Below are 12,908 nucleotides of genomic sequence, written 5' to 3'. Positions count from 1 at the left end.
CACCACTTGCCCTGTTATATATAATTGTGCCCTCAACTTAATAAAACTCAGATTTTTGCAGTCAAAAGTCCTGTCCCCTCCCACAGTACCCAAGCCGGCAACATAAACATGGTGGACACTGAAATAAATATTCGCTAACTGCCTGATGCCTTTTCCTTTCCTTTTTCAGTGGCACCACCGCCCTATAGTTATGACCAGGAGATGGAATACTGTGCAGAACTGCCTCCTCCCTACTCCCCAACCCCGCAGGCTGCAGCACAGCGTTCTCCACCTCCTCCCTACCCTGGACATTCAAGGAAATAATCCTTCTCCCAGGACGGATTGTGCGCCAGCCACAGATCTTGCCCGGAATCAAATGCCTCTACTCTGAAACAGACAGGAAAGGCGTGTTGTAAAAAATAGTCTTTTGGGTCATGTCAAGTGGAATGTTCAGGCTCAAAGATACAGAGCTTTTAACCCTTCTCAGAGCTGACCTTATCTGGAGTATTATGTTTGGTTCGATGGAACCACATTTGAAGAGATCTACTGATCAATGTAAGCACATTCGGAGGAGAACAATGAGATAGATAAAATATCTGAAAATCATGTTGCTTAAGGAAATTGCAATACTGACCCTGGAAAAGAAAAGATTTATGTAAGAAAGGAAAATAGCCTGGACCATATAAAAAACCCACTATATTCTACATTCAGCATAGTTTTAAGAGTCAAAACTAAAACGGTGCATTCTCTTGTTCATCAATAAACACCAATTGAGTGATGAGAAAGAACCTACTGTGTGCCTTATACTATTGGAAACACTGGATGGAAGTTACAGGGACTTTGGTTTCAGCATGAGAAAAAGCAGTTGAAGCTTTTGTGAAGCTCTCTGTTACCATGACTTCGAACAGAACCTGGCTGACTATCTGTTAGAGACACACTGTAGAAGGGATAGCTAAGTCAAGTGGTTAAAGGACCCAGTGGACCTCAAAAGTTCTGCTCATGTTTCATGTAGGTGTGAGGTAAATTTGTACGCCTCCTAAAATAAAAACAACTGGAACAGTTGAATTTTATCTATTTAATATGAGAGTTAAAACAGGATCAAAGGGATTCAACAGTTGCTTGAAGCCAAGAACTCTTCAATGCTACCTACTGCCACCTAAAAATCATCTGATTTTAATTAGTGTATTATGAAAAAGATTATTCCAACAGTGAAAAAAATGCATCAGGTTCTACAAGCCATAAATTCTTCACTTCAGATTAAAAGATTAGAGCCAAATATTTCCATTTTTACCAGGAGATAAAAATCTCAGAACTTGAACATGAAAATATACAACTTTACAAAAGGAAGAGGAAAAAAATGATTTTTGGAGTCTGTTCTGTAGAATTTCATTCATAGGTAGTTTAGACAAATTTCTCTTTCTCTTTTGTGATATTTTGATAACCTACTCCCTTGTAAAAGTTACAAAGTTAATGAAAAAGTTAAGATATTTACATCAAATTGTTGCCTTTTGCCAAAATCCAAATGTTATGAAGTGCCTATCTTTACATGTAAAAGTTGTTAATAAATAATTCGAATGTGTCATATTTTGCTACAAGTGACCTTGACACTTATGTTTTTATATTGGACTTTTCAAGTGTTTAAATTTTACATTGAAAAAAATTAGGAAATAGATGATTAAATTTTTGTATCACTTTGCAATTAAATCTAAAATGTTTAATCAAAAACCATTATCATGATTCAGTTAAATCTAAAGCAATGCAAATAATTCTACTGAATAAAACAAAAAAAAATGGCTTAAGGTATAAATTATAGTTCCAGTTCTTGTAGTTAAGAAATTTAGTACCTAATATAAGTAAGCATATTTTACTTACAAATACATTGATCTGATTGAAATATGGTTTAACCGGCAATGAGATCCAAAAGCTAGATTTGTTCTGAATAACTTGCTTGGTTCTGAATAACTTGTTAGGCACTGATAATTTTCTTACTTATGAAGCCACAGTACATTCGAGCATTCCAGCCTATTCTAGTGACTAAGATTTCAGCACAATGTTAATAATGCATACACTTTAATTTATCTCTTTTCTGCAAGTATGATCAGACCCAGTTACATTGCAGCAATGCAGCTCAAAGTGCCAGGGTCTCTGACTTTCAGAATGTGGGCTGCACACATTTATTTCTTAAGAAAACTGAGAGGAAACGACCAGTGGAAACTGAGTTCTCATCAACTTCACCATCTATAAGCTTCTATTTCGTACCTCCTATGTTCTGCAAACATTACCCACCTAGGAGCCACTTTCTCCCACACCATCTCTCTCCTTCTGTTTGTTTTCGGCCTCCCATAAGATATATCACAGACCATACACCCACAATAGATGATTATTTTTATTATTTGTATTTAGTGTCATAATAGCATAAAAGTGCACATTATCAGTATAGACTTCTAGAGTTCACTGATTATTTTAATAAATAATACATCATGAGGGAAAATAGTATATGATGTGAAAGTTTTAAAAGATGGTTATTTTTTTTTTTTTTAATAAATTTTTATTAATGGTAATGGGATGACATTAATAAATCAGGGTACATATATTCAAAGAAAACATGTCTAGGTTATTTTGTCATCAAATTATTTTGCAAACCCCTCACCCAAAGTCAGATTGTCCTCCGTCACCCTCTATCTAGTTCTCTGTGCCCCTCCCCCTCCCCCTAACTCTCTCCCTCCCTCTCTCCCATGTCCTCCCTCCCCCCCCCCACCCTTGGTAACCACCACACTCTTGTCCATGTCTTAAAAGATGGTTATTTTAAAATTAAAGTATTTGTTGAGGCCAAAAATGTTTACAATAAGAATAAAATGAAATGACCTACTTTAACAAGGGTTATATTTTCATTGTCTTTGTCCATTGTGTTTTACTCTCTATGCCTGTTGATGTCACCTCATTCTTCTGTACAGGAGACACAGAACTGGAGCCAAATAGACTTTATTTTGAATTCTGTCTCCTGCCTGAATGATGTAAAACAGGCCACTTCACCTCTCTACAATTCAGCTATCTGCTCTGGAAAATGTAAATCACATAATGGGCTTCATCAGGTTTTGTGAAACTTGGATGGATACATGCATAATTCTAAGTGTGGTGCCTGGCACACAGACAATGTTCTATAAATATGAGCCAAAAATAAATTAACAAAAGAATAACATAAGGATGACAGCCTCTAGGGTTGTGCTATCTAACACAGTAGCCACCGGCTACATATGGTTATTTGAATTTAAATAAATTAAAATTAAACTAAATGTCAAATCCCATTCCTCAGTCTCACTAGCCACAATTCTAATACTACGCAGTATCATAGGATTAGTGGCTACCTTATTGGGCAGTGCAGCTCTAGAAAAATCCTCTATGCAAAAGGTCATGAGGTAGCAAGAAAATGTTGAAGAATAAGCCTCTACAGTCATCTTGTCTTGATGTGGACTTTGTATGTTAATGATAATGACTGTCATAAATATGTGTGGAAAAGCTATTGTCCTGGAACTGAGGTTGTCATCTGCATGAAACCCCATGAGCAAGGAGAAGCCCATTCTGGGTCAGTGGTGGAGAAACTATTACAAGAACAGAAGGGCTAAGTCTAGATAAGAGACCCTAGACCTGGCCCAAGAGCTGGTGAGACAACCACAGCCTGTTCGCAGAGTCTAATCAATTCTGCAGCTGCCCTGCTCAGCTCCAGAAGCCATGACTGTAGTATCCAGGACACCTACATCTTCCTAAGGTGTGGCACTGTGGTGTACTCTATTATTTCATAATCTTCTTGCTACCACCAAATGAAAGCACTCTCTGCTCATCCACTCTATTCCCAAAGTGTCCTTGTTTAGCCAAACTTATTTTGTCAGTTTGGGGCTATAGCTTGGGCAGGATCTGGCACACATCACACCGTAATGAGCCCATCAGACAGTGGAGTTCTGGGTGCCATTGTTTTGTTTTCAACTTAATTAAAAAGAAGCTAATACCGGAATGTTAGGGTCACATGATCATCTAATCACCAGGGAGGTTGCTAAGGAGTACCAGACCCTCAATCAGAACCTGGCTGATATGTGCAATTTTAATTTTCGAATCACAACCCCAAGCTGCAAGAGATATAGCTGAATTTATATAGGCTCAGTGCTCATCTGGTCCAACCCCACTGTGTGGTACAGTTCAGTACAAACTGTGGCAGGACCTCCAGAAAGCAAAAATGACATAACTAGCTTTTAAAAGATCTACAGGTGATACTGATTGCCACCCTAGCCCCAACCCTGCCCTTACCTCTTATGACTCATTAATGTAGAGGAAGGAACTAAGGCTTCCAAATAAGAGACACTTGGATTTCTCTCTCATCTCCGTCACCTTCTAGCTACATGTTCTGAGCTATGTAATTGAGTTTCCAAAATTCCAAAATCTCAGTCTATCCAAAATATATGAACACCAATACCCCTTCCAGGTTGTTGCAATGATTGTAAACAGTGTATGTAGAACTGTTTGATGACAGTGTATGTCATCAAGAGTTTATCTGAGTTGGTGATTCAGACAGTCACAAATATATATACTATTCTCTTTCCAAACTTTGTGGCTCCATTTTCAAGAGTTACCATTTCTATGAGCACATGTCATGGTCATCCATTGTTGTTTAACAAATTACCCAAATTACCTGAAAATGTAGTGGTTAGAGACAACATTTATTGTCTCAGTTTCTAGAGAAACTGGAATCTCGGTGTTACTCAAACGGTCCTCTGACTCAGGGACTCCCACAGGCTGCAGTCATCTCACTGTACAACTGAGGAAGGATCTGCCTCCAGGCTTACTCACATGCATGGTCAGTAACAGGATTCTGTTCTTTGCAGGCTTATAGTCTAAGGGCCTGATTTACTCCGTAACTGTTAGCCAGAGAACACCTTCAGTTCCTTACCATATGGTCCTCTCCATAGGGCAACTCTAAATATGACAGCTTGCTTCCCCAGAGCTAGCACACAAACAGAGCACAGAGTTAGAAAGTGCACCTGCAAAATCTCGTGCCAGTCAGAGGGGAGGTACAGACTTTTATTTTATTTTATTTTATTTTATTTTATTTTATTTTTACTTCAAGGCTATTATTTCATTGAACTTTAAATTTCAATCTTTTGTTTCTTTGTCTGTTTGTTTGTTTCCAGACATTCCATTAAGTACTTTTTCAAGTATTTTATGTCAGATCATATTTGATAGTCTCTTGCTCTTTATTCACATTTTAATTTTCTTCTTTTATTTCTTTAAATAACATATATCAAACAGGTTAATTATGTGAGGTCATTAATGTAACTGTCTGTCTTTTATTAACTCTCATTCGTGATGCTTGGTTTCCTTGTACATTTTGTGATTTCTACTTATGACTTCATATTCACTGGGACTCAACCCATGAGGATTCTTCTTTTTTTTAAGAAATTAAATTTAATGGGGTGACATTGATCAATAAGAGTACATAGGTTTTAGATGAACATCTTTATAGCATTTTAACTGTTGATTGTGTTGGGTGCCATCACCAAAGTCAAATCATTCTGAGGTACAGACTTTTAAAATCCAATCTTGAAACTGACCTCCCATCACTTTTGCTCTGGTCTTTTTGTTAGAATGAAGTCACTAGGTTCAATTTGCACAAGAGAATGGGAGTTCACCAATGCCCAAATACCAGGAGGTGAGAGCATCAAGAAACACCTAATTCTCACAGAGCTAGTATATCTCATTCTCCTGAAGTCCATTACTGAAGTTTAGGCAGTCTTCCCTCTAACTGAATAGTACCAACTCAACAGCTAAAAGAATCTGAGGGCCATACTATACTGTGATCAAACTGCTTTCAGTGGGCTGATAGGTAGCATGGAGCCAGCAGCATTTACAGGGCTGTGCTCACTGGCTAAGAGCTGTATTCCTAAGGAGTCCTGAGAATGAGGGAGAGAGTTAGTGTTGCTCCTGAACTTCAATTGTGAGCTGCACTATAAAGCACATTTTGTTTTGGCAAGGAACAAATATGCTGAATATGCCGCATACCACAGAAACAAGTCTTAACGTGGACCCAGTTCACTCCAAAGAGTCCACTGTTCAAATGAGTGTTGGATCAAGTTGCTACCTAGCTTAATCCTGAATTCCTTTGCTAAAAATGCAAAACAAATCCAAGGCAATGCTTGGAACTGTAGAAACACGTGCTGGGGATGTTTGCCTTCTCTGGACACCTTAAGAATAATAGGTTTTTAAAACATTGTTTAGAATCAGATTTTTTTATTCCTATTTTCTCTGTTCCCCTCTTCTCACTTAGACAGGGGCAGCTGCAGGGTTTGTGCCTCCTGCCATGGCTTGCTGTGAATAGGGGGCAAGGAAATTATTTTCTGAATCACAATTGGTGGTGGGAGATAAGTGAATAAGATTTCTCATATTGTTTCCATGGCCTGAAAGCTGGCTAATTTAATTTTTTTTCTGACAAAATCCAAACAGTACCAAGTGATCTGATTTTGCCATGTTTGTATATCATCGTAAATCAGTGTCTTCATTATTGTACATCTTGTGTATTATCTCTTCTTTGCCTGGGAACAACTTGGAAGCCATACAGAAGTTTGATTCCTTCTACTTGTTCTTTTTAAAGGCATCTGGAGACCCAACCCTTGGGTGTGTCAACACCATCTCTAGACACAAGACAAATTCCCTCATCTCCTTGCTTAAGGAGAAGCCTTTCACTTCTGTAGCTAGAGGGCTTTTATACTCTGATGAGGCCTGGTAATTTTTATAGTCAAAATTATTTGATTCCAGCTCTGTCTCTTTTTTGCGCATATTTTGTACTCATCTTATACCTTTTGTCACAGATTTGTTACATCTGTCTCCCCCATGAGATCATTAAGTTCTTTGAGAACAAGGACTGTCTCTTGGACGTAAGTAGTCCCCCGGTGGTATAGCTATATAATATGTAAAACGTGAAATAAATGATTGAATATATTAAGTCAGAAAATAATATTTGACATTAAAGAAAGTTGAAATAGCTTGAAGAATTAAAGAATGAGAGCTTTTATAGTGAGTTAGCACATTCTAAGTGGGATCCGTAAAGCAAGATATGTTTTTAACAGATGAAGTGTGTTGGTCTAGACAGAGTTGGATTATGTCATTAAGCACAATATTGACACATCTCTGCTCAAGTAAATGAATGTGTTCATCCTGACTGACTCAGTAAGAACAAGACACATGCCAGTAAGGGAGAGGCGCTTTTATAATTCTTTAGATTAAAATATAGCTTTCTTTTTTAAGTAGAAATAATATTAACCAAATATCTGGAAAAAATTACCTCATAAGTCACATTTCTATAGAATGGATTCTAATGTAATTTAGCTTTCAAAAGCAGTGTCCAAAGAATTCACTAAAGGCATTTTTACTAAAATGAGATAACATAATTTTCACATTGCAATTTCTTCAGAGTATGTTGAAGAAAACACAATTGAAGAGTTAAAAATGAAATAAAATGACTAAAACTGGTGGAAAGGGGTCATAAAATTCTCCCCAACTTTTGTGCTATGTAAAGCCAGTAGTCATGGCCGTCGCAGCTGCCAGGCAAGTGCAGGTTCTCATTAGATTTGGATAGACAGTAGAGGAACAACGACCCCAAATCTGGTGGGCCATCTTTTATTCTAGCCTCGCAACCAGCTGGCGAGTAAATACACACAGCAGAAAAACACTACCCTTTCCATTCAGGACTCCCAAAGCCACTAACTTTCTCCTGGTTGTCCTAGAATCAAAGGCCCTATGAGCCTTATTCACCTCTGTTCCCCATCTCCTTCTCTCTGCACAAACTGGCTTCTCTTTCAGCACCCCATTACATTGGATGCCTACCTCCTCTGCAACAACTTGGTCTCTGCCAAAATGGCCTCCTAGCTCCTCCCCCTTTCTTCTTAAAACTTTTTAGCATGACAACCTCTCTTCCAGCACACATTAGCATAACCAAGCCCCTTCCCACGCAAGAAGATAATCAGCCACCCCAGGTGGGAAGCTGCCATTTTTAACAATAAAAGTGAGCAAAACCAAATGACACAAATTTTACAAAGTTATTTGCCCAACATACTATTATTATTTAATATGTATAGAGAAGAAAAGTGCATTTATCCAAGTTCTGAAAAGCACTAATACCATTGTAAAAAGACTGATTCTCAATAAAACTATATTTAAAAATATGCTACCTTAAATGATAATAATTTTGACACCCAATTATTTCTTTGTTCCTAAATAGTATATGTAGTTGTAAACTTGAATACATGATGGAAAAACAAAAGCCTTTATCTCTAAGAAAAAGTTATACTAATAATAATAGGTTTGGTGGAGACAAGGAGAAGGGATGCAGGGTTGGTTCAAGAAGCTATTTTAGAGGGACCTGAGAATGGCAGCGGACTAGGCGGATGCACAGACACCCAGCTCTCACCACCAAACTGGAATAAAAATCAATTTAGGAAAAATCAGCATGAAAAACCAACTCTGGACTACAAGAATAGCTCTCAAAAACCAAGGAGCAAAGAAGAAGCCACAACAAACCTGGTAGGGAGTGCCTGAATCTCCCCTGCTTAAAGGAACAAAGGTGTGGGAGGCTGAGAACCCAGAAGGGATCTCACTCCAAGGAAAAGAGCAGAAAATACTGCTCACAGCCACTTGCTTGGCAACCAGGGAGCGAGGTGTGTTGAAAAGACCAGCTTATCTCCCAAGTGGAAAGGAGAGAGAGAGGGACAGACTGTGAGGGGCTAAGGAATGCAGGAGATGACCTAAAAAAGCTGACTCATCAGTGCTGGAGGCGGCCATAGCTGGGGGAGGGACTGATCCTTCCACAAAACAGAGGGCTGAATTGCTTCTAGATCAGAGAGCTCCAGACATATCTCCAGCTCCAATCAATGCAACAAGACACAGCTGAAAACAGAAGTGGGGAGGAGGGGCAAGTAACTCAGGTCTCCGTGGAGATCTGACATACACCTCCCCCTACTGAAGCTGAGAAAACACCCTGTCCCCAGAGAGATTCATTGGTGGAAGAGTCTCAGGTTACAACCCACTGCATTCCTGCATAGAGTTTCAAGGAAGCCCCCTGCTGAGATCAGTCAACAAGACTATCACCTGTTAAGAAAACAAACAAATCAAGACTTCAAAGCTGCCCAAATCCGAAAGTGGATTACAAATAATAGCTGATACCAACCCAAGAAGACCTAGAAATAACATAATTGAAAACTGGAGGCAGACAACACAAAGCCTAGACTCAACCAACTGTACAAACAAAACACCCAAACACAGATAATGAGAAGACAAAAAAGTGCAATCCAAATGAAACCACAAGAGAAACCTTCAGGAGATGAACTGAGTGATATGGAAATAATCAAACTTTAAGATGCAGAGTTCAAAATAATGATTGTAAGGATGCTTCGGGATCTTAGAACAACAATAGATGGTCATTGTGAACACCTAAATAAAGAAATAGCAAGTATAAAAAAGGATATTGAAATATTAAAAAAGAATCAGTTGGAAATGAGAAATATAATATCAGAAATAAAGACCACAACGGAATGAATTAAAAACAGGATGGATAGAGCTGAGGATCGAATCAGCGAGTTGGAGGACAACTTGAATGAAGGGAAGAAAGCAGAAAAGAAAAAAGAAAAGATACTCAAAAAGTCTGAGGAAACTCTTAGAGAGCTCTGTGACAACATGAAGAGAAATAACATCCGCATCATAGGGGTTCCTGAAGAAGAAGAAAAAGAACAAGGGATAGAGACTTTGTTCAATCATATCATAGCTGAAAACTTCCCTAAATTAATGCAGGAGAAACTCTCACAAGTTCAAGAAGCACAGAGGACTCCATTAAAAAGAAACCCAAAGAAACCTATACCAAGACACATCATAATTAAAATACCAAAGCTAAGTGATAAACAGAAAATACTAAAAGCTACAAGAGAAAAAAAAAACTATCACCTACAAAGGAGCCCCCATAAGGATGACATCCGAATTCTCAACAGAAACAATTGAGGTCAGAAGGGAATGGCAAGAAATATTCAAAGTAATGCAGAAAAAGAACCTACAACCAAGACTACTTTATCCAGCAAGGCTATCATTTAAAATCGAAGGAGAAATAAAAAACTTCTCAGACAAAAAAAAAACTAAAGGAATTCATTACAACCAAACTAATGCTGCAGGAAATGTTAAAAGGCCTGTCGTAAACAGATGAAAGTGGGAAAAGAATATAGCAAAAAAGGAATACAGCTTTAAAGAAGAAAATGGCAATAAACAACTACATATCAATAATAACCTTAAATGTAAATGAATTAAATGATCCAATCAAAAGACATAGGGTAGCTGCGTGGATAAGAAAACAGGACCCGTACATATGCTGTCTACAAGACACATACCTTAGAACAAAAGATACACATAGGTTGAAGGTAAAAGGATGGAAAAAAATTTCATGCAAATGGAAATTAAAAAAAAGCTGGGGTAGCAATACTTATATCAGACAAATTGGACTTTAAAACAAAGGATATAGTAAGAGATAAAGAAGGCCACTACATAATGATAAAGGGAGTCATCCAACAGGAAGATATAACTATTATAAATATCTATGCACCTAATATAAGAGCATCTAAATATATAAAGCAGACTTTGATGGATTTAAAGAGTGAGATCAACACCAATACTATAATAGTAGCGGATTTCAATACTCCACTAACATCACTAGATAGATCCTCAAGAAAGAAAATTAACAAAGAAACAGCAGACTTATTGGACACACTAGATCAACTCAATTTAATAGATGTCTTCAGAACCTTCCACCCTAAAGCAGCAAAATATATATTCTTTTCAATTGTGCATGGTACATTCTCTAGGATAAACCACATGTTAGGGCACAAAAGTGGTCTCAACAAATATAAGAAGATTGAAATCATATCAAGGACTTTCTCCAATCACAACGGCATGACTAGAAATGAACCACAACAGAAAAGCTCAAAAATTCTCAAACACATGGAAACTAAATAGCAGGTTGTTAAATAATGAATGGATTAAGAATAAGATCAAAGAAGAAATAAAAAAAATTCCTAGAAACGAATGACAATGAGCATACAACAACTCAAAATTTATGGGACACAGCAAAAGCAGTACTGAGATGGAAGTTCATAGCACTATAGGCACACTTTAAGAAGCTAGAGAAAGCTCAAATAAACAACTTAACCCTGCATCTAAGAGAACTAGAAAAAGAACAGCAAGTAAAGCTCAAATGTAGTAGAAGGAATAAAATAATAAAGATCAGAGCTGAAATAAATGACATAGAAGCTAAAGAAACAATAGAGAGAATCAATGAAACTAGGAGCCGGTTCTTTGAAAAGGTAAACAAGATCGATGAACCTTTAACAAGACTCACCGGCCCTGGCCGATTGGCTCAGCGGTAGAGCTTCGGCCTAGTGTGCAGAGGACCCGGGTTCGATTCCCGGCCAGGGCACACAAGAGAAGTGCCCATTTGCTTCTCCACCCCTCCGCCACGCCTTCCTCTCTGTCTCTTTCTTCCCCTCCTGCAGCCAAGGCTCCATTGGAGCAAAGATGGCCCAGGCGCTGAGGATGGCTCTGTGGCCAATGCCTCAGGCACTACAGTGGCTCTGGTTGCAACATGGCGACGCCCAGGATGGGCAGAGCATCGCCCCCTGGTGGGCAGAGCGTCGCCTCATGGTGGGCGTGCCGGGTGGATCCCGGTCGGGCACATGCAGGAGTCTGTCTGACTGTCTCTCCCTGTTTACAGCTTCAGAGAAATGCAAAAAAAAAAAAAAAAGACTCACCAAGAAAAAGAGAGAGAGGACTCAAAATAATAAAATTAGAAATGAGAGTGGAGAAATAACAACTGACACAACAGAAATACAAAATATTGTAAGAAAATACTATGAAGAACTATATGCCAAAATACTAGACAACCTAGATGAAATGGACAAATTCCTTGAAACATACAATCTTCCAAAAATCAATCTGGAAGGATCAGAAAACCTAAACAGACCAATTACACCAAATGAGATTGAAACAGTTGTCAAAAAACTCCTAACAAAGATAAGTTCGGGGCCTGATGGCTTCACAACTGAATTCTACCAAATATTCAAAGAACTAACTCCTGTCCTTCTCAAACTATTTCAAAAAATTCAAGAGGAAGGAAGACTTTCAAGCTCCTTTTATAAGGCGAGCATAATTCTGATTCCAAAACCAGGCAAAGACAACACAAAGAAAGAAAATTATAGGCCAATATCTCTGATGAATATAGATGCTAAAATTCTCAACAAAATATACGCAAACCGGATCCAACATTATATGGAAAAAAACATACACCATGATCAAGTGGGATTTATTCTGAGGAGGCAAGGCTGGTACAATATTGATAAATCAATCAATGTGATTCATCACATAAACAAAAGAAAGGAGAAAAACCACATGATAATTTCAATAGATGCAGAAAAAGCATTTGATAAAATCCAGCACCCATTCATGACCAAAACTCTCAGCAAAGTGGGAATACAGGGAACATACCTTAACATGATAAAAGCCATCTATGAGAAACCCACAGCCAATATCATACTCAATGGGCAAAAATTAAAAGCAATACCCTTAAGATCAGGAACAAGGCAGGGGTGCCCCCTTTCACCACTCTTATTTAACATAGTCCTGGAAGTCCTAGCCACAGCAATCAGACAAGAAGAAGAAATAAAAGGCATTCAAGTTGGAAAAGAAGAAGTGAAACTATCATTATTTGCAGATGATATGATATTGTATATAGAAAACCCTAAAGTCTCAGTCAAAAAACAACTGGACCTGATAAATGAATTCAGCAAAGTGGCAGGATATAAAATCAATACTCAGAAATCAGAGGCATTTTTATACGCCAACAATGAACAGTCAGA

General features: G+C 38.1%; 1 protein-coding gene across 2 annotated transcripts in view; it reads left to right on the top strand.

Annotated features, from left to right (window-relative positions):
* CYYR1 (cysteine and tyrosine rich 1) overlaps positions 1 to 12,908 on the top strand; it is a 139,872-nt gene that overhangs the window by 108,769 nt on the left and 18,195 nt on the right. Inside the window, exon 4 of one of the 2 annotated variants that reach the window (XM_066259115.1) lies at positions 170 to 2,507. The exons of the other annotated variant lie outside the window; for it this stretch is intronic. Within the exon in view, the coding sequence (XP_066115212.1) occupies positions 170 to 303 (134 nt within the window). The 3' untranslated portion in view covers positions 304 to 2,507. Of the gene's footprint in view, positions 1 to 169; positions 2,508 to 12,908 lie in introns of those variants that run through there. 2 annotated transcript variants of the gene reach the window in all.

Source organism: Saccopteryx bilineata, chromosome 2 (assembly GCF_036850765.1).
Source record: "Saccopteryx bilineata isolate mSacBil1 chromosome 2, mSacBil1_pri_phased_curated, whole genome shotgun sequence".
Classification (NCBI taxonomy): domain Eukaryota; kingdom Metazoa; phylum Chordata; class Mammalia; order Chiroptera; family Emballonuridae; genus Saccopteryx; species Saccopteryx bilineata.
The sequence above is the reverse complement of the archived record's forward strand: the minus strand, read 5'-3'. Positions and strand labels throughout refer to the sequence as shown.